This window comes from Echinops telfairi, unplaced genomic scaffold (genome assembly GCF_000313985.2).
Source record: "Echinops telfairi isolate 266 unplaced genomic scaffold, ASM31398v2 ScPeMD7_2;HRSCAF=8, whole genome shotgun sequence".
NCBI classification, from domain to species: domain Eukaryota; kingdom Metazoa; phylum Chordata; class Mammalia; order Afrosoricida; family Tenrecidae; genus Echinops; species Echinops telfairi.
In genome coordinates, this window is record NW_022103898.1 from 78,596,164 (window position 1) to 78,619,871 (window position 23,708).

The 23,708-nt window shown below is 37.5% G+C and overlaps 1 protein-coding gene across 2 annotated transcripts in view; it reads right to left on the reverse strand.

Moving 5' to 3' along the window:
- Nucleotides 1-17,487: 17,487 nt before the first annotated feature.
- LOC101647296 (olfactory receptor 6C2-like) overlaps nt 17,488-23,708 on the reverse strand; it is an 8,998-nt gene continuing 2,777 nt past the window's right edge. Inside the window, exons 1-2 of one of the 2 annotated variants that reach the window (XM_004700592.2) lie at nt 22,916-22,941; nt 17,488-18,436 (exon numbers count right to left, since the gene is read on the reverse strand). In XM_004700592.2, coding sequence (XP_004700649.2) covers nt 17,488-18,436; nt 22,916-22,938 — 972 coding nt within the window. In that variant the 5' untranslated portion in view covers nt 22,939-22,941. Of the gene's footprint in view, nt 18,452-22,915; nt 22,942-23,708 lie in introns of those variants that run through there. The other variant, XM_030885406.1, reaches the window with a different exon arrangement.

Below are 23,708 nucleotides of genomic sequence, written 5' to 3' on the forward strand. Positions count from 1 at the left end.
ATCCTAGGTTACTTCTGTGCAGAAATGGAAAAGGCAACATCAAATGTATATAGAATTATAAGGAGTTACAAAAACCATATCTGGGAAAAGAAAAAAAATTGGAAGGCCAATTTTTCTCAATTCAAAAATTCCAACTAAGCTACAGCAATCAACAAACCCATTGCAGTATATTCTATTCCAAATCCTGACGATTCCGTGTATTGCCAAGTGAGACTATTTTATATGATTTTCTGGGAAATGATATTTACAGAAGTAAATCATCAGGCTTTTATTCCAAAATACCTATAGGGGGGTTCAAACTGCCAACCTTTAGTTTAGCAGTCAAGTGTACATTATTTGTAACCACCTGGTGGCATAGTGGTTACATGTTGGTTTACTAGCCTCAAGGTCAACAGTTTAAAACCACCAATTGCTCCCCAGGAGATGGATGAGTTAGTGTCTCAAATCCACAGGGTCAACTGTACCCTGCTCTATAGTGTCACTCTAAGTCAGAATTGATTTGATGAAAATGAGATTTTTGAGTTTGGAAACTCAGACTATAGCTAACATCATCTAAAAAAAAAAAGAGTTCATGGTGCAGAAATCAAGTGATTTCTGAGAAGGGTCGTGTAGTGGTTAGATTTTATTTCAACTCGACGGTCCCTGTACGGAGGAAAGGGTGTGGCCCAACCGAGATCCCTATGTGCATGAACAGATGAATGAATCAGGTGTAGCTTAGGCATGCCTCCTTGGTGATGTAGCCCTCTCTCTGATAAGAGAGACTGTGAGAGTATTTCTCTTGCCCTTTGCTTTCTTTCTTGAATGTACTCTGTATCTGCCTCCAAGGTTGGCCTCATGTGTGCTACTGACCCTGGAAGCTGTCGGCATCCTGGCAGGCCCCCACTGGCCTTGGATCCGTGTGACTCTGCACCCACTGGCACCTTGCTTCTTGCTTCACCTGTCTGCATCATCTACCTGTAGCTACGTGAAGCTGAAGAGGGCTGTGACTCGTAGTGGACCCATGGACTTGAGTTGGACTAGGCTGGGATGCCTTCTTGGTGTAAAATTACTGCTTGATATAAAGTTCTTTATTATACATATGTGAGGGTCCCTAGAGTTGTTTTCTAGAAACCCTGCCTAAGACAAGTTCTAAGAACATTCAATATGGAAAGAGTAGTAGTCCCTCTAACAAATGGTGCTGGAACAATTGACTACATGCAAAAGAATGATGTAGGACACCTACCTCATTCCACATGCCAAACATTACTCAAAATGGAGCAGCAACCTAAATATAAGAACTAACACTAGAAAATGCTTATGGGGAGGGGGGGGTATGTGTTCATGACCTGAGGTTTAGCAGGGAATTCTTAGGTATGAAATTAAATCCCTACATGAAAAGAAGAGACAGCTTCTTGTATTTCATAAAAATTAAACCCTCTGTGCATCCATAATAGTACTAACAATGCATAAAAACAACATAGACTGGATGAAAAAACTTGGAAATCATATCATTTATAAGAACTTAACTGTCGAGATAGTTTACAATTCAATAGCAAAAGCAGAAGCAACCAATTAAAAAATGGCCAAACAAAATGAACTGACATTTTTCCAAACAATGATATTCAACTAGCCAGTAAGCGCATGAAAAGATTCTCAACATCACTGATCACAAAGGAGATTACTTAAGGCAGTACAAAACAAAAATAAAGTAAACAAAAACCTACTGCCATTGAACCCGTTCACACTCAGTGATCCTAAACAGGGTTTCTGAGGCCGTAAATATTTAGATGCGCACATAGAGTACTCCTTCTCCAGCCGAGCTGCTGGGGAGTTTGTGCTGCTGCTCTGGTCATTAGCAGGCTCCTGCTTACCTGAAAGCACCACCAGGGCCCATCATCAGATGAGGTACTTTGTAGACCTACCTGCTTCAAACCCACGAACTCCATGCTGGCCCCACCCCAACCCCTGTGTGACTTTCTGAGGCTGTAAGTGTTTATGGGAGTTGAGAGGCCAGTCTTCCTCCCACGGAACTGCTGGTGGTTTCAAACTGTTGTCCACGTGATCACGGCCCAATGTGAAACCACTACCAGAGCTCCTAGCCATACCTACTAGGATGACTTTAATTTAAAAAAATAATAATAAAATCAGAAAATAAAAATTGTGAGAAGGATGTGTAGTATAAAGAACCTTCATACATCACTGACAGAAAATGTAAATGAAGGCAACTGCTATGGATCAGTTCAGATGATTCTCAAAATCTGAAACAGAGATATCTGGAGATCACTCCTAGGTATATAATGCAATGAAATGAACATGTACACCCACATAGGAACTTCTACACAGACTTTATAGTGCATTACTCATAATAGTCGCAAGATCCCCAGGTCCATAAATGGATGAATGAATAAACAAACTGTGGTACTTACATGCAACAAAATATGTCTTACTCATAAAACATGACAAAATACAGACACATGCTACAATTTTGATGAATTACAAAAACATTATTCAAAGTGAAAGAAATTGATAATTAAAGGTTAAATACTGAACAATTTATTTTATATGACTTGTTTAAAAGAGATAAATCTACACAGAAGAAAGTAATTTGAGAATGCCAGTAGATGTGACAGTGAGAAAAGGAGGGATTATTTAATCAATGTGGGATATTTTTTTGAGATGATGGAAAACATCCCATTGCACAAAATTATGAATATACTGTCACTAAATTACACACTTTATAATGCATGTTTGCATGTTGTCTAAATTTAGTGTTCATTAAAACATTTCATGAAAAATTCAAGTTAAAAATATTAAAAACGATATGAAAATCTTTAACTTCTATACAAATATTGGAAAGATGGAATATTTTAATTTATTTTAAAATACACTATAAAAAATAAATTTAAGAAATTTAGATGAAGCATATTTGAAGAGTTACATTTTTTTTCTCTGAAATACAATTTTTTTTAAATGACCATTGAACGACATAAAGAATGACTGGAATCGGAAAACACACACTTTCTCTCTGCTCACTCCCTGGGAGACATTGTAGCTGACAAGAGACATGGAACTATGCTGGTGCCCTGAGGTGGAGAAGCCACATGGACCTACCTTGATGCAACCAGACCTCTGAAGCCGGAGAAGCCACAGAGAGACCCCTGCCAGCGCTGAGATGCTTATACCACCAGTGGATCCAAAGACTTCCTACCCACTGGCCTGTGACCATCCTGCATTCGGCATCCTTGCATGTGTTTTGTGAGTCTAAAGAGGACTTTATAGATCGGTATCAGATATATGGGCTAATATCAGAGTTATGGGCTTGGACTGAACTGAATTGGGATGCTTTCTTAATGTACAATTACCCCTGACATAAAACCCTCTCTTATACACACACACAAAGAATGACTGGAGTGAAATTCAAAAACACAAATGAACTAAACATAATTAATCAACTTGACCTCTTAGATATATACAGACTACCAAACAATAGCAAAAAAATATAGCCCTTTTCCATCAGACATGGAGCATTCTCCAGAATAGGCCAGAGGTAACATCACAAAGGGAGTGTTAATAAATTTTAAACATCAAGTTCTTACCATCATTTTCTCAGATCATAATGCTATAAAATTAGAAATCAATAACCAGGAGATATATGTAAAAAAAAATTAAGTACATGGAAACTGTACTTACCACAATACCCTACTTAAAAGCTACTGGGAAGCTGAAGAAAAAAAGAAATGGAATTTTAAAAACCCTTTGAAAAATCATAAACAGAAAAACCCAATACCAAAACCTTTGGGACACAGCACAAAGTACTCAGAGGGCAATTTATTTCAACAAATGCACACATCAAAAAGAAAAATGAATGAAAATCAATACTTTAACCCAACATCTTCAACAATTAGAACAAGAGCAGAAAATAAACCTTCAAGCACCGAGACAAAAAATAATACATATTAGAACAGAAATAAATGAAACAGAAAAACAATACCAATATCAGTAAGACAGGAAGTTGGTTCTTTGAAAAGATAAACAAAATTAACAAAACACTATTAAACATATAAAAAAAGAAAATGAGAAGATACAAACATCAGGAATAAGAAATAAAATAGACAACATCACAAAATAACTAACTGGTATAAGAACATAATTCACAATACTAGGAAAAACTGACTCCAACACATTTGAAAACTTGGAAAGAGTGGATAAATTTCTAGAAAAATGACCTATGCAAATTAACAGAGACTGATGCAGAAAATTTCAATAGACTCATATCAAAATAATAAGTAGATCAGATTATTTTAAAACTCCCAGCAACAATTAAAAAAAAAAAGTAGAGGACAAGAAAACATCACAGGGGATTGCACTGAGAAAGAGAAGAGTGACTCCAAACTAACTCTAGCTATCCCAGAATATAGAAAAGGATGACAAAATCCAAAACAATTTCTGAAGTGAACATAACGCCAATATCAAAAGCAACGACATCATGGCCAGAATAAAAAAAAAATACAAACCAGAATACTTTATGTACATAGATGCAATAAAATTCTAGTCAACTGAATCCAACAAAATGTGTGAAAAAAATCATTATTAAGTGTAATACTGGTTCAAAATTAGAAATACAACCAATGTAATCCACCATATAAATAAAACAAAGGAAAATAACTGCATGATAATAACAATCAATATAGAAGAAAACATTTTAGATATCCAAAATACATTCCTGAGAAAACACTCAAGAAGGGAAATTACTTAACATAATAAAGGCCATATACGTATACCCAACAGACAATATCTCAATTAATGGGGGAAAATGGAAAGCCTTCCCCTGGCAAATGGGAAGGGCAGGATGCTGTGCATAACCACTCTTATTCAATATCATTCTGGAAACATTATCCAGAACCATTAGATAATAAAAAGAAATAAAAAACATCCAAATCGGCAAAGAACAACTAAAACACTCTGTTTGCTGATGATAGGATTCTATCCCTAGGAAGCCCAGAGGCGCAATAAGAAAATAGCTCCGGCAATGTAGGAGGATACAAAATCAACACACAAAATCCATTGGATCCCTAGACTAGCTAAGGAAGGAAAGAGAACCAGAATAAACAAAGCACTCCCGAAGAAGAACAAACTAGGGGGCCTCTCATTGCTGTCTTCAAAACCTACCACGGTGTCACTGTTGTCAAAGAGCTTGGTACTGATAAACCTGTTGTGTCTACCCACGGAACAAGATCAGGAACCCAGAAATAACTCTGTGCACCTACAGACAACTGTCTGTTGACAATGGACCAAATGGGGAAGTGATCATCTCTTCAACAACTGGTGCTGCCAAAATTTCAGAAAAATGAAACAGAACCCATACCTGACACCATATAAAAAAATTAACTCAACATGGATTAATACCTAAATATCAACCCTAGGACTATAAAGGTCATAAATGGAAAACAGGACAAACTTAAGGGCCCTAATACATGGCACCGACAGCACACTATCAAATACAAGGAAGAACACACACACAGGAAAAATCCAAATAGCTCACTGGGCCCTCCTAAAGTAAGACACATGTGTGCTTCTAAAGACTTCATCAAAAGAGTACAAAGAGGACACACCACCTGGAAAAAAATTGTGGCAATGACATATCAGAAAAGGGACTAATATCTAAAATCTATAGAAAACTGCAACATCTCAACTAAAACAAAAGCATAACCCAATTATGAGGAAATGCTCATGATGACTAGCCATTCGAGATTTGCAAATCCAACAGGAGGAGTTATGATCCAAAGATGACAATTACAAAATTTGAATCTGGTGGAGAAAAGCATCAGAGGTAAAATGATGAACACCCAATTTGTGGACAATTTGGTGGGGGATGCTGTGGGAGTTCAAAACCCATCTGCAGAGCATCTAGTCAGACTGAGCCTCTAGCAGATCCACTGTAGCCACAGGCAAGACTCTCAAACAGCCTTACTATCAGGCAGAGACCACTGTGATCTTGAGAACATTGTAATTCTGGAATGAACTGATACTTGGCCAGCTGACCACCCTTATAGATGTGACCTGAATTTGTTCCAGGTGCGAATATCTCTTACTTGTTCCACGACAGAAATTTCTTCCCTGGCTTATTGAATGTTGATGGGGGTCTTTTCCTTCTTAACCATTATTAGTATTTTTGTCTTTATACTATTATGATTTTATCCTTACCTCCTTATTGCAATTTTGTATTTTATTGTTTTCTGTTGGGTCTCCCAGCTGAGAAGAACAGGAGGAGTGGGTGAAAAATATTAATAACTGATACAGAACATACAAAAAGATGGTAAACTCCCAAAATTATTCTATGAAACTAGTATAATACAGATACCCAAACAGGGCAAGAATAGAGAACTATAGACCGATATCACTAATGAACATTGATGCAAAAAAAACTTTAAAAATATTCAGGAATTCATTCTAGGGATGCACAGATGTTTCAACATCCCAAAATCCATCCACATCATCTATATTGAGAAGAAAATGTGAAAAAAACCATTATTATATCAATCAAAGCAGAAAAAGTACTTGACAATATCCAAAACCCATTCCTAATTAAAAATTCAAGAAGATAGAAATGGTAGGCAAATTCATCAAGTTAATATAAGCTATCTATGAAAAACCAGCAACCAACCTCATGGTCAATGGAGAAAAGAGGAAAACAATTCCACTGAAGAAGGGGACCAGCCAAGGATGCCCCTTGTTCCCGCTTCTATTCAACATTGTACAGGAGATCCTAGCTAACAACTAAAGACAATGAAAGGACAGTAGAGGCATTTTTCTGGCGCAGAAAGTGATGAAACTAACATTATTTTGCAGACGACATGATTCTGTACATTAAAAACCCCAAAAACTCCATAAAAGGAGTGTTGAGATCAATAGAGGTATATGGAAGTGTGGCTGGATAAAAGATCAACCAACAAAAGTCTCTTGGGTTGATAAATACATTAGACAAGACCCTGGAAGAGGAGATCAAGAAGGCACTGCATTTTATAATAGCCAAGCACAAATTGAAATACCTAGGGATACACCAAACCAAAAACCCCAAAATATTTGTGCAAGGCAAACTATAGAACCCCATTACAAGAAACCAAAAATGACCTCCACAAATGGAAGAATACCCCATGCTCATGGATTGGAAGACTCAATATAGTATAAAGTTGTCAATCCTACCCAAGGCACTATACATGTTTAATGCTATGCCGATACAAAAACCAACATTTCAACATACCAACATTTCTTTCTTCAAAGAAATGGAAAAGCAGACTGCCAGCTTCAAATGGAGAGGGAAGAAGCCCAGAATTAGCAGAGAACTCCTCAAGATGAAAGGCAAAGTCAGAGGGTTTGCTTTACCTGACTTTAAAGCATACCACACAGCCACGGTGGTCAAAACAGTGTGCGTGGTACTGGTATAATACAGATACAGAAACCAATGGAAACAAACAGAAAAAATCCAAAATAACACCAGTGGCATATGGACAAATGATCTGCGATAAGGGTCCCCAAAACATCAAATGGGAAGCAGATACCTTCTTCAACAATTGGTGCTGGAAAAATTGGATATCTACATGCAGGAAAATGATGCAAGATCTTTACCTCACCACATACACAAGTACATACTCAAGGTGGATCACAGACCTCGAGGTAACACCTCAGACTATTAGGGCCACAATGACGGAATTGGGACAAACCTGAGAACCTTGGCACAGGGAATACATAGCCTAACTGAATTAAGGAAGAACACACTCAGAGAAGAAGCTGAAATTGACAAATGGGTTATACAGATAAAACATCTGTGTACATCAAATGACTTCACAAATAGAGTAATAAGAGAACCCACCATTGGGAGAAGATCTTTAGCAATGACACATCAGACAAAGGGCTTATTACTAAAATATACAATACTCTGATAGCATACAACAAGAAAAAAGGCAGAGAGCCTTCTGCGGAGGGGGGCAAAGGACCTGAAGAGAAGTTTCATCAGGGAAGAAACCCAAGTGGCAAATAAACATATGAGAAAATGGTCATGATCATTAGCCATCAAGAAAGGTAAATTAAAACATCTGTTAGTTACCACCTAACAGCCCTGAGGATAGCCCAGTTCAAAAAATAAGAGAGTAACAAATGCTCAAGGGGATGTGGCGAGATAGGAACTCTGTTCCACTGCTGGTAATCTTGTAGATACGCACAGCCACTATGGAAAGTGATCTAGTGATGTCTGAAGAAAATGGAAATTGAGCTACTTTAGGACTCAGCAACACCCCTATTGAGCATATACTCAGAAGTAAGATATAGACAGCCACCAGTCACCTGCGCTCCAATGTTTATTTTGGAAAAATGCACAATTGCAAAGATATGGAAACAACCTAAATTTCCATTGATAGACTAGTGCATTAGAAAAGTGTGGCACATACATACAACAAAGTACTAAATATCCCTAAAAAACAGTGATGAATACATTAAGCACATTGTCTCATGGTAAGAGGTGGAGTAAATTATGCTAAGTGATGTTAGCTAATTGCAAAAGGACAAGTACAAGATGAGTTCACTGAGGTAGGTCCAATCAACACCGTGGGGAAAAAAAGAAAACCTATTTAATACATAATTTATGGATTCAGGGACAGGTCTGACAGGGGTCAGACCAAGCCCAATGATGCATACAGCATACCAACATAAAGGGTAAAAGAGGGGTCTGGGAGGAAAGGAGGAAAAAATGGGGGGAAGACAAAGGCATTGGGGGGAAAGAGCACTAATCCACCAGGGGAGATTATTGTTAATTTGTCCACAGGAAATGGAAAGAGGGACCAGACTTCCACCTGGTTCTTCAAGCCTCAAGGGCAACACACTGGCATGAAACAATGAACTAATAGAGAGCTCTGAAGGCTGGACCCCTATCTCAGCTATGTACATGGCCCCTCCCCAGAAGAATATACTACAAAGGACAACACAGAATATACAGAAGAGGGAAAGGGGCATGTCTGCACAGACCACATGGGAGCAAGCTAAGAGGGAAAGAGAGACAGCGAGAGGGAGAAAGAGAATAGCATCCTGGCCCGCCAAGCTTTGAGGACAACATTCCTGCTAAGAGCAGTCAATGCACAGAGAGAACCATAGGGTCGGCCTCATAATGAGACACGATATCCCCTTACTGACTCACAGGGCAGCACCAGAGACACAGTGCAGGAATTGTGCCTGCTTTGACCCTCCCCCACCCCCACCACCACACACACACATATACCAGGGTATAACATGAAGAGAGCACAACAGAGCAGCAAGGGGAGCAAAGCAACAACGTCCCAAGGAATTCTGAAAATAGACTTCTGATTCGGGTGCCAAGGCTTGGCACTGTCTCAGATCCGACCAGAAAACATTCACAAAGGTGAGCAGACGGACCTGGAACTATTCATAGGTTATTTTTTGTTTTCGTTATCTTTTATTTTTCATATCTATCTGTGTAAGATGGGCAGAATAAACAATCCCAAGGAGGAAACAACAGGAACTATGGCTCCAGTGGGGAAAGGAAGAGGAAGAGGTGGGGGAAAGGGTGCAGGGAGCCAACAAACCCAGGGACAAGGGAACAACAGGAGATCTAAAATTGGTGGCAAGGAGGGCATAGAATGTCTGGTGGGGTTCAATCAAGTGCAAGGTAGCCAAGAGGAAGTACAGAGAGCCGAATGATGGTAGAACATGATAGTGGGACAAGAGAAAAGCAAAAGTAAATAGAGGAAATAACTAGGAGGCAAAAGACATTTATAGAGGTATAAACATAGGGATGTACATATGTAAATATATTAATATGTAACGATAGGGCTATAGGTCTATGTACATATATTTGTAGGTTAAGTATTAAGGTAGAAGACAGACATAAGTACTTCCTCAACTCAAGAACACCCTTTTCTAATAACCTGGCATTCTGTGGTGCTCACCTTCCCAAAAAAGGTTGCTGAAGGCAAAATGGGTGTATAAGCTAATGTGGTGAAGAAAGCTGATTTTGCCTGGCTGTTACAAGACATAGCAACAGGGATCTTCAAGGTTTGAAGTTAAACAAGTGGCCATCTAGCAGAGAAGCAACAAAGCTCACATGGAAGAAGCACACCAACCCATGTGATCACGAGGTGTTGATGGGATCAGGAATCAGGCATCAGAAGACCCAAAGCAAGCAACCATTTCTTTAATTATTGTTAATCTTTTAAAAAATTATTTTATTTGTGGCTCATACAGCTCTTACCACAATCCATACATGCATCCATTGTGTCGAGCACATTTGTACATTTGTTGCCATCATCATTCTCAAAACATTTTCTTTCTACTTGAGCCCTCGGCATCAGCTCCTCATTTTTCCCTCTCCCCGCCACCCTTCCTCCCTCACAAACCCTTGATAACTTATAAATTATTATTTTTTCATATCTTACATTGACTGATATGTCCCTTCACCCACTTTTCTGTTATTTGTCCCCCAGGAAGGGGGTTATATGTAGATCATTGTGATCGGTTCCCCCTTTCTCCACCATCATACACTTACCTTCCTGGTATCACTACTCTCAATATTGGTCCTAACAAGTTTATCTGTCCTCGACTCCCTATGTTTCCATCTCTTAATCTGTACCTGTGTACATGTTCTTGTTCAGCTGAATTTGTTAGGTAGAATTGGGGTCATGATAGGGAGGAGCATTAAAAAATAGAGGAAAGTTGTATGTTTCATTGGTCCTTTACAGCACCCTGACTGGCTTGTCTCTTTCTTGTAACCATTCTGTAAGAGAAGGTCCAATTATCTACAAATTGGCTTTGGGTCTTCACTCCACACTCCGCCTCATGTCTATGTCCTCCTCATTGTTGCTCTTAATTCCTAGTTGTTCCCCTGTCTGTGGCATTGTTTACTCACCGCTCCTTTATCCCCCTCTTCCTCCCCCGAGGTCCCTCCGGAACAATCAATCCCATTGCTTTCTTGGGCTTGCTTCCCATGCCTATCTTATATTGGTAGGCAAAACAACAATAACAGAGCCAAAACAAAAAGAAAATGAAAGATTGAGTAAAACAGAAAAAACTAGCACACACAAAAAAAGTAAACAAAATTCCAGGTCTACCCGCTGACCTTTATGACTATCTCCCTATCCACCTAGGGGAATTCCAGGAACTATCCCTCATAGCCTGAAGTCTGTTTGGGGAAGCTCCTCAGGGTGTTTTGTGGCTTCGCTTTGCTCCCATTGCTGGTCTGTTATGTTCCCAATGGGTGGGTGGTCAGACCAGACACACTCCTTGCCATGCATCCCCAGTGTTGTCCTCTGTTGAGGTATACTCCAGAGAGAGGACATCATGTCTCAAGCTGTTGTCAGCCATATAACAGGTCCTCTCTGTGCCTTGGCAGCTCCATGCTGGGATGTCATCCTCAGGGCTTAGTGTGCAGTATGGGGTTTAGTCCCTGGCTCTCTTTTGCCTTCTTGGTTTGCTTCTGCATTGACATGGCAGGCCAACCCTTCTCCCCAACCTGCAGGTTTAGTGTTGTCTTCTGTAGCACATATTTCTAGGTTGTGTGTGTGTGGTATGTGTCAGTTTAGCTCTGATTAGGGCCAGCCCGGTATACCTCTCTGTTCATGAGTTGCTCCATGTGGTAATGTGGCCCTCAAGGTTTGGGGTGCTGTGGTGGGGTCTGCACTCACACTCCCATTTCAATGCCCTCCCTCTGGATGGATTGATGCCCTGCGTCAGTGCCATTGTCTTCCTCTTTTTTTCTCCCCTTTTCCCTCCCTCCCCCTTTCCCCTCCTTTTTGTTGGAATAACATGTGCATCCTTGAGTTTTGTCTGTCCCCCACCCAAATGCCTGTACCTCAGCCTGTAAAGTGTGAGATAAGTGGCTTTTCTTCTATACCTACTGTACTACTTCCACTTTCCTCAGTAGAGTCATGGTATTTGTCCTTTTGTGATTTGCTAACTTCATTTAGCATAATTTCCTCCACCTCTTCCCATGAGACGATGGGCTTCATGAGACCATCAGTACTTTTTCAATGATGCGTAGTACTCCATTAAGTACGTGCCAGAGTTTTCTAACCGACTCATGTACTGATGGAAACTTAAGTTGTTTCCAATTACTGACAACAAGCCTGATGGAGCTACACTGATGCAGCCAGAGCCCTGCTTCACTTCTACTGGATCCACAACACCATCCACCCACTGGCCTGTGATGATATTCCTTCATTCGGCATCCTTGCATGTGATTTGTGAGTCTGAAGAGGATTTTCTAGATTGGTAGCAGACATATGGGCCAATATCAGATTTATGGACTTGATCTGTGCAGGGCTGGGATGTTCTCTCAATATTCAATTCCTTTGTATATAAAGCTCTTATACACATACGAGTGTCTATGAATTTGTTTCTCTAGTCAACCTGGACTAGCACAACCTCTTAGCCTATGGTTTATCTCAAAATAAGTGTTGTTCAGTCTCATGAAACACATGCAATGACACCAAATGTAAAAAATCACAGGCCAGTGGGTAGAAAGTCTTTGGATCCAATGACATTGGAAACATCTCAGCACTGGAAGAGGTCTCTGTATGGCTTCTCCAGCACTCAGAGTTGCATCAGGGTGGGTCCATGTGTCTTGTTAGCTGCTATGTTTTCCAGGGTGTGAGCAGAGTCTCCCACCTCCAAGGAGGAAAATTCAGCAATTCCCGGAATCCTTAGAGGAAGGCTATACCCACTCAGAGATCTCATTGGCCATATCCTGATTAACAGCCTAGACTCCACCTCTACACTGTTAATCCTCAAATTGACGCTAGATTATGTAACTACCACATTTACCTTTTTGAATTCAGCCTAAAGTGCACTATGTATGTATATATTAATCATTTTATTGGTGGCTCTAACAGCTCTTATAACAAACCAGACAGCTCTTATAACAATCCAGACATTTTATTGGTGGCTCTAACAGCTCTTATAACAATCCAGTTGCACCAAGTATATGTGTACATATGTTGCCAACTTCATTTTCTAAACATTTACTTTCTATTTGAGTCCTTGGTATCAGCTCCTCTCCTCCCCCCCCCAGGTAACCCCTTTATAAATTACAAAATCTTATTATTTTCTTACACCAATTGCTGTATCCCTTCACCCACATTTCTGTTGTGTGTCCCCCTCAGGGTGGTCGTGGTGGTTATGGTGCTATGCACTGATCATTGTAATCTGTTCCCCATTCCTTCCTCCCCCACTCCATTCCCTTTACCCTTCTCGTATCGCTACTCCTATTCATGTTCCTGGAGCTCATGTGTTGTGAGCTCTTATCTGTACTAGCGTATGTGCTCCAGTCTAGCCAGAATTGAAAGTCAGGACTGGAGTCATGGTAGTTGGGGGTGAAGAAGTCTCAAAGAACGAGAGGAATATTGTGATATTGTGTGTTTCATTGGTGCTATACTGCACCCTGGTTGACTCATCCCTTCTTTGTGACCCTTCTGTGAGGGGATGTATTATTTTCCACACATGGACTTTGGGTCTCTGATCCAGTCCACCTTGTCCTCAGTAATATTTTGTTTGTTTGTTTTGAGTCTTCTGATGTCTGTTACATGATCCCGTGGACACAGGCTGGTGACTGCACAGGCTGGTGTGCTTCTTCCAAGTGGGCTTGTTGCACTTCTGCTAGATGGCCGCTTTTTAACTTCAAGACTTTAAGACCCGGACACTATATCTGTTGATAGCCAGGTACCATCAGTGTTCTTCACCACATTTGTTTATGCACCCAGTTTTTCTTCAGTGGTCCTGTTAGGAGTATGAACATCACAGAATGCCAGGTTGTTAGAACAAAGTGTTAATCATTATCATTTCACTTCATTTTACATTTTATATTCCATTAGCAGATAATTTTTTTCCCTTTCTGTGTAATTCATTCTTCAAGGCATTTAACTTTATCTCTACATTTTCTTGAAGAAAATTTATTTCTTCTCTGGAAAATCTGTCCGCTCCCATCCACCTCAAGCACAGTTTCTGATTCAGTATATATATTGCTATATGAGTTTGAATGGTTTTCTTTTAATTCTATCAATAAACAGACATCTTACCAAGGAGGAATCATGGATAGTAACTAAGTATATAATAAGATGTTCAATATTATATTAATTGTTATGGAGATGCAAATTAAAGCCAAAATGAGATACTTTGCACATGTTTCACTGCTATTGTCAGTTGCCATCAAGTCAGTTCTAACTTATGGTGGTCCCATGTGTGCAAAATAGAACAACTCCTTGGGGTTTCCAAGGTTCTGTCTTTTCCGAAACATATCTTGTTGACCTGCCATCCAACATGTCTCTGATTAGATTCTAACTACAAGCATCGGCTAATCATTTTACATTTAACCATTTGCATCACTTAGGGTCCATACACACCTAGTTGAATAGCTAAATACTAATTAATGACCAAGCTAAAAAACACTAAGTGTTGATTAGGATGAAGAGCAATTGAAATGATCATATATTGATTGTGAGAATCTATATGCATTACCAAAAAAATCCGGGAAATCTACTATAAGTTATTTAGCTAAGAGAAGCAAGAACGTTACACAAAAAGCTGTGTAGGAATGTTTAGAGAGACTTTCTTTGCAATTGTCACAAGCTGGAAACTAACCCGTTTTCTGCAATGGCTGCATGGATAAACAAACAGTAGTAGGTTCCTGAAACAGAATACTGTTGTTAGTTTGTTCTGACTCACCTCAACCCTAGATATAAGAGAACTAAACATTGCCTAGTCCTGCCCCATCATCACAGCTATTCCTGTGTTTGAATGCTGAATGCTAGTCAGCAATAAAATGCTAGTCGGCAATAAAAATGAGTGGCTACTGATACATGTGCCAACACCAATTAAGTTGAAATATAATATGCTAGTAAAACAACAACAAAACAAGCAAAAACAAATTAAAAAACCAACACTACATACAATAAGATTTAATTTGACCATTAATGAAAGTAAATTAAAACTGTAAACACAGAAATCACCTTGGTGGTTGGGGGCAGAATTGACCATACATGGGCATGAGACAATTTTGGTAGTAATGGTGCTTTCTGCATGCCAATAGTTTCAGTGGACTTAACACTTTGGATTGAGGGTATTTCACTGCAATTTGTTAAAAATTCCTGTATATCATCACTCTTGGAATATGGACAAGGGTGTTGTTAGCAAATTAAAAAATCAATTCAAATAAAACTCTGTGTGTGAATATTAAAATGAATAATCTAGTTTAAATGAATGTTCTTGTAATTTTGTGAAGAGGTGAGCTAGTTATCTCAGAACATTTTTTTTTGCTCAAAGGTGTGTATTTCAGAAAACAATCTTGTGAAGCCCATAGGCAAGGCATATTAATAAGACATGAAAGAACAGCTGTGGGTAAAGATGACCCCATATTTAGTATGAATTACTGTATCCGTTACAGGTAATTGATCATGACCAAAGAGTTTTTAAAGGTTTTACCCTGGTTACACTGGGAAGGTGCTCAATGATTGGAGCCATATATTCACTTCTACATACCAGTGCACTGGAAATTCTACTTTTAGGTTCTTTCTCACCAATAGTGTGCATCTATAATTAATATCATTTTAAGGCTATTTGTCTATCTTAAGGTACATGTTTTCTTCGGGTAAATATAAATACTAAGTACAAAACATTTTCTGACGTGATAAAAAATTTTCCATTCTTTTTCCTCTTATGTATTTCATATGTTTTCAATTTTTATGAATTAAATAATACTTACATTTGGCATATACAGGCTTTCCTAAGCTAAGTTGTCCCATAAGCTCTAATGCTGAAATGTGTATAACTGGAGCATCACATAATATAAAAAAACACAGTTGGTAGGTCAGATAAAAATGTATTTGAATCCTGATCCCTTTGCACCCTCAGAGCATTCTTTAAATTTCATGATCTTTAATTTAACTATATGAAGTGAATATGAAGTACCTCTTTAAATTTATCATTACATATAATAAAACATAAGAAGTCTCTACTGATTTTCTTAGTGGTAGCTGCTCTAATGATTGCAGTTATAATACCAAGAACATACTTTTAATAATATTATTGCTTCAAGGTTTATAGTTCAAGTTTAATATACAGCCCTGGCCCTAACCAATTTTTCTTTGCTAGTTTATTGTTTAAAGTCAAAAGAAAAGCCAATGGGGCTGCTGCTCAGAATCACACAGGCCCTAAAAATATGGAGCTAGAGCAGGTATATGCAAACTCAGTTCTAAACATTTACTAGGATTAGCTTATTGATTTTATTTGGAATTTTATTAAGAGTCACTATGATAAGAAGGCCTTGTTCATCAGCCCTTCTTGAGAAATGCTATCCAGATCACCTCTTTAATGTGTCTGTGAACAAGATAGCACTTTCAGGAGCGAGGTTCACTTGACCTAAGCCACAATGTTTTTGATAGCTTCATATGCACATGAAAGGAATAAGGAAAATGAAAAAAATTTCACTCATTTGAATTATTGTTGATGAAGAATATTGGAAATAACTTGGGCTGAAAGAGAACCAACAAATATGTCTGAGGAGAAGTACAACCTTTTTACAATGCTCCTTAAAAGGGAGGAGTGTGAGACCTTGGACATATGATCAGGAAAGACCAATCCCTGGAAAAGGCCATCATGCTTAGTAGAGAGTCGTGCAAAAGAGAAAGACTCTCAACAAGATGGATTGACCTAGAGACTCCAAAATGGTTTCAAGCAAAACAACCATTGCTAGGATGGCACAAACCTGGGCGGTGTTTCCTTGTGTTGCACAAAAGGCCACTATGAGTCAGATCCAATTGGAAAATGCCTAACAGCAACAATATGTGGATAAAGCCCTCTTACTAGAATAGGGAGGAAAAACTTAAATATACAGCACAGGAACTTGTGATTTTAATATAAAAATTCCATTTCTCTATATTAACAACTTTCTCTTTTTTTGTCTTGTAAATAAGAAAACACCTTTATTTTTCCTTTAAAAAAAATAAGGCCACATTGTCTTTTACAATTTTTAGAGCCCTGATCCCAAGTTCCATGATACCCACTCTACGCATATAAAGCTATTGGGACCAGTTCTGATCCCATTCTCCTTGCTTTTTAGGTGGTGGCGGTGGGTTACTAGCCGTTCAGTGTGGTCTGCCTCAGCTCTGGAACAGTCCCTGGACGTTGGTGAGTGGCTATTGGACTGTTGCTTACAATGTTTTGTACTTCTCGTCATTATTCAATCAAGCAAATATATCAGGGGAAACATGTGGAGAAGAAGATACCTGTGACACAAATATTTATTTTTATGTGCACCCAAATGAATAAGATATTTAAATGTGGGTAATTTGGATTTTGTTTTGTTTTTTCAATTTAGTGTGATATTTTTTAAAATCATTTTATTAGGGTCTCATACAACTCTTATCATAATCCATGCACACAATTTTGTAAAGCGCATTTGTACATTCATTGCCCTCATCAGTCTCAAAACATTTCCTCTTCACTTAAGCACCTTTATTTCTTTAAGAGCAATACAATTCTTTTTACAGACTCGCTGAATGCTTGTTTAACTTGCTTGTTCCTCAAGGTATAAATGAAAGGGTTCATCATAGGAGCTACGGAAGTTGTAAGTATTGCAACACCCTTATTTATGGCCACTGAGTTCTTTGCTGAAGGTTTGACATAGATAAAGATACAGCTTCCGTAGGTGATGGAAATGACAATCATGTGGGAAGAACAGGTAGAAAAGGCTTTTTTCTTTTGCTGGGCAGAAGGGAAGCCTAAAATTGTCGTAATGATGTATGCATAGGAAAGAACAACACATACAAGGGTCACAATAAAGGTCAACACAGCACAGACTATGACTACTTGCTCTATGAGCCATGTTTCAGAGCATGAGATCTTTAGGATAGGGGACGCATCACAGAGAAAATGGTCAATGACAGTAGAATCACAGAATTCTAGATTTAGGCCCAGGCTTAGAGGTGGGAGGATGATCAACAAGCCAGCTGTCCAGCAGCAAAGAATGAGTCTCCTACAGACCTTGCTGTTCATGATGGTCATGTAATGCAGAGGTTTGCAGATGGCTACATATCGATCATAGGACATGGTCGCTAGGAGAAAAAATTCTGTGGCAGCAAAGAGGTCAGTAAAAAAAATTTGAATAGCACAATTATCATATGTTATTGTCTTGTCACCTGTTGATATATTGTAGAGGTACCTGGGAATGCATGCAGATGTAAATGAGATTTCTAAGAAGGAGAGATTTTGTAGGAAAAAGTACATGGCAGTTTTCAGGTGAGAACTGATGAAGGTGAGTGTGATGATGGTCAGATTCCCCGTCACACTCAGCATGTAGGTGATTAAAAGAAAGAAGAAGATCACAACCTTCAGTTGTGGGTCATCAGTTAATCCCAGCAGAATAAATGTTATTGTTTGGTTTCTCATCTTTAGCTCTTGAGTTCTATTCAATCTGCATTTAAAATAAGTTTTTTATATGAATAGAAGGAAAATGGCAATACAAATAGGCTACCCCACATACATTAAAATTGATTGCAAAAAACATTGATACACTGGTGGTATGGGTTCTATACATTACAAATTGTTGAATGACAAATTAATTTGGTTTGTAAACTTTCACCCAACCCAAAGCATAAATAAATTAAATTAAAATTACGTAACTGATGATTATTTTTTAGACATCATACATTTAATTTTCAGTTTATTATAATAATCTTTTTATTCCAAGAATTATAATTGAAGAAATATACCAAAGTTCATCGATGTCTTTCTATGAAGTTTAGGAGACTTCTAAGTTATATGTGTTCTTTTAACCACCAACAGTTCATAATCTTTACTCATAATTTATCTTTAAATAGCATACATTATTTAAAAATGATCATTTTGCTTTCTGGTCCCATTTCCTTTGAAAATGTTATTAGGAGGCACCATTCCCTGAAGAAGCACAGCAGGCTGATGAAGTAGAGGGTAAGGAAAGAAAAGACTCCCAATGATATAGAGGGACCACTGGATGCTACAAAGAGCTCGTACATAGTAATAATTGTAAGGATGACACAGGACAGGGCTGTTTCTTTTTATACAGTGTTACAATGAGTCGGAAGTGACTTGATGGCCCGTAGCTAAAAGAATGCTTTTTACATTTATCTTCATACATATCCACTTTATTTGGGAATTCTCTTAAAATCTTAATCTCAAAAAAGTGTTACCTTTTCAAAATCGCACTCATATTATCAGATGTTATAAAGTCCAAGATGCAAAGTCCAAACACATAATTTACAAAAGGAACACTTGATTTTCAACACTTTCTTCTAAATTTCTCTCTGTGTTCTTTATAATAAATGTTCTATGTTCTATGTATAGAGACTTACCGTAAAGGATAAATGTAGTGGTGCTAGATACTTAAATAAATACTTCCTATGAATTCTCTATCTACTATCCAATTCTGTTTTCCCACTTTATCCCTGTGCCAGTGCCCAATCCCAACTCAGGATACAGTTCCTTAACCATTGGTTTGCAGATTTCAGGTTCCATAATTTTGCATGTGGGTGTTATTACCTGTTTTAATCACCAAGTTCTGGTTATCCTGAATGACCTCCTGATAATTGTTGCTTAAAATAATATTTAAACTATCTAAGTTTAAAGTTCTCTAAAATGATGTTTTTCCTTCATACCCACATTAAACCTCAGATCTCTAAATTGTATACAGTTATGAGCCATTTCTCTGAGAAAAATATAACTCAGGTCTCAAAAGCAAAAATGTAACTAAAATAACAAAATTTATCATGCTCACTTTTCTGCTAGTTAATCCTACTCTCCTCTATGACTTATTCATTAGCAATTATATTTATAGCAACAATTTGAAAATGAATATAATATTGAAAAACAGAATGAGAATTTCTGGGTAATACCCTTTGAATCTGGTCATTCCCCAGATGAGAACAGCTGTGAATCTCCTTGAATTTTCTATTAATTGCCAAGTGTATTGCATAATGAGTAACTAACAAAAGGCAACAAACCACATACAATTCAATTCAATACTACTCACCCAGAAAATATTTTATTTTACTTCTCATTTACTGAGATGACCATCTAGGTAAAAACAATTCTTCTTTGCTTTGGAATAGCTTCTGAATATTTTTATTTAGAGAAGGGTTTTCCCATGTCAAACTGTCTATTATCATTTACCAAATCTGCAACCAAGTTAATAAACAAAAAAATCCTTAGTGACCAGGTTCCAAAGTTGTTAATGAATTATCTGATTAATGAACTTTAAGGGAACAAATTAAACTGAACTTGGTGACAATGGGTGCATGATGTTGGCAGCATCAAAAACATTTAAAACACAGTGGTAAGAAAATAATAAGAATATAAGAAAAAAAAACAAGAAAACTTATCCCAGTTTTTGTTGCTTTGTCTTATGCTTTTAGATTCATTTCTATAAGATATACTTAAGATAGCTTTACCAGTTTTTCACATTATGAATAAATTATGTATTCTTAAAAACAATAAATAAAAAATATATGTTCTAAAGTAAAAACAAAAGCAAAAATAAAAAAACAGAAAAATAAAGATAAAACCATCAAATTGACAAGAGATACAATAACAGAATCTAGAATTTTGGAGCATATCCATAATAACTATTTGATGTAAAATATCCTCAAAATTTAAAACCATTATTCATTGTGCTATATAGCACCTAACAACAACACAGCATTATAGTTATTTTTAACATAGATGTATATGAACCTACTTATATCTAAAAATTATTAATACATGTCATTAATTCTATTTGCTCTCAATCCATTGTTTGAATATAATATCAGATTTTAACCCAAAATGTATTGTTTTAAATGTGTGGTTTCTAACCTTTCTCCTATTTTAAAATACTATATGGTTAGTCAATGGTTAGTTCAGTTATCACTTAAACTCTTAGGTTTATTCCTTTTTCATAATTTCTAAAAAACCTATAAGATGGAGCCTTATGAATTCATTGTTTACACATTGTCAGAGTAATTTATAGAAGTGAAACTTCTTTTTAAAATGATATCTATATTTAGTACAATAACATTTTGGCACTATAAACAGATACATAGTAAGCTGCTGTCTAACTGAAGTTCAGTGTCTAAGACCTTATTTTTATCAGAACCGAGAGTTTCCCTGTCCTGCATCATCTTCATTATCACCAGCAGTGTTTGATCCTTTGCTGTAGCTACCGTGCCTATCCACCTCTTTCACCTTCCCCATCAAGCATCTGCCTTTTCTTCATTGCCCTGCATTTTGCCAAAGACACGGTTCTCGCTCGAAATTTGTCTTTCTAGAGGATGTGTCCAAACAAAGGAGTTAAACAATGCTCTGTTGTGATCCATATGGTTTTCACTGGCTAATTTTCAAAATCAGATTTCCAGATATTTCTTCTTAGTCTGTTGTAGTCTAAGTTCACCAGGCTGACCCCGGTGGTATTTCAAGTATCAGAGCCTTGGCTAGGCAGCTGCTTCTGTGATATCACAGCTTTCTACGTCTGGATTGAAGAGGTTCAATGCATAGGGATAGCGAGACCCAAAGCTTATACTATACTTCTGGCTGTTCATTTTTGGTGGTAGTGAGATCCGCACATCTTGCTTCTGTGATGTTGAACTTTATGTCAGTTGAATGGCAAAACTGACTAATTCCCACATTCGATTTCCAAGTTTTTACATTCACAGTTAACCCTGTTAACAATCACTTCTGAATTGCATAATTGTGAGTCTTCCCCCACCATCTCTTACTCAGACTCGTCAGGAAAAGTTATTTGATGGGAGTTATAAAGACGATAGCTGAAAGACCCATATTAAGTAATGCACTGCAATTCACTTGATGTATTTGAATGTGAACTCAGTTTATTATGTAAATTAATGTATTCTTTTGTGGAAATAAGACAGGTTAACTCTGATGAACTAAACTGTGAACACCGTTATGATCTCATAAGCACAATTACCAACATAAGGAAGAACTGATCTGGCTCATAGTTTACCTGACAGCTAGAACAATCTCAGAAAATGTATGGGCACATTAAACAACTATATTAGATCAGAATCATATGTAGATGAAATATGGAATAGCCCCTCCTAGCTTCCTCCTCCATCCCTCCTTCTAATAGTTCAGGAAACATGTTAAATACTGAGTAAACAATTCTATCCACATTGAGCATCATGCAGACTACTAAAAATGTCTCTTTTATTCATCCAAAATACTGTATGGTTTAAAAAACCAAGATTTAAAATATAGCTGACAATAAAATTTGACCAGCAAACTTTTGTTTATTTTACTTTTAAAGTATATCTTCAAATGTGGACAGACAATGCTAATGAATTGATGTAACTTTAGTGAATATGTTATTCTGATTGAGTATTGTGAAATATTTTGCATAATTATATACATATGTAGATATTTTTTGATGTGAGACTAACAATGTACATAATATACTTCATAATTATTTTAAAGGCTAATGTATTCCTGAGTATAAGGTCTCCTAAACAATGATATTTATATATCAAAGATATTGCATCCAAAAAATAAAAAGATGGATGGTTTGCCAAATATTGATATAATCAGTTACCTTTCTGATTTTGAAGAGATTTGTAAAATATATTTCCCCAAGAGCTTAATGAGACTTAGATGACACAAAGTAAATACAATGAAAATTATAAAATTTATCTTACTTACTATGATGGTTATCAATTATAGTTTGTGCTGGCGGTTGAAACACACCAAGTTTTAAAAGTTCTAGGTTAAAAATATTGATCAGGATGAAGTTTTTCATGTGAACTGCTAATATTTGCTCATGAATCCACTCTCATATTTGTGAAAACTCTGGATTGCAAAGCATCCATCTTCAATCCATTGCAAAGACTTCCTTGTACTGTGTTCATTTCAACAAGACAACAAGGAAAACAATGATGATGACATTAGGGTTATGGAATGTCAGGAATCCTCTCCTGTTTGAGAAGAGCTTATGTTCTACCCTCCCAGGGTAGCAAGTGAGTTTACTATATCTGGTTTCACATTTGCTTTGTTCCATAAAAAGGCAACTAAGTGAATAAACAAAAAGTCCTTTGTGGCCCACAAACAAGGTTACTAATGAATCTACTGAGTAAGGAAATTTGGAGAAAAAAAAACAAAAGGCATCATTGGAGACAGTGCCCTCAGAGACAGGTGATGCAGCACAAGATACAGGCCAGTAGCACCAAAAAAGAAAAAAACAGTCAGACGAGCTTAGCTTTATTTTATTTCACATTGCTTATTCTGAGAAATAGTATAAGATCATAGAGAACATTTCTTTTAAAAAAAATCATTTTATTGGGGGCTCATACAACGCCTATCACAATCCGTACATACATCCAGTGTGTCAGCACATTTGTACATTTGTTGCCATCATCATACTCAAAACATTTGCTGTCTGCTTGAGCCCTTGGCATCAGTTCCTCATTTTTCCCCTCCCTCCCCGTTACCCCCTCCCTTGTGAACCCTTGATAATTTATGTTATTATTATTTTGTCATATCTTACACTGTCCAATGTCTCCCTTTACCCACTTTTCTGTTGTTCATACTTCAGAGAGGAGGTTATATGTAGGTCCTTGTAATTGGTTCCCCCTTTCTACTCCACCTTTGCTCTACCCTCCCAATATCACCACTCTCACCACTGGTCCTGAGGGGTTTATCTGTCCTGATTCCCTGTG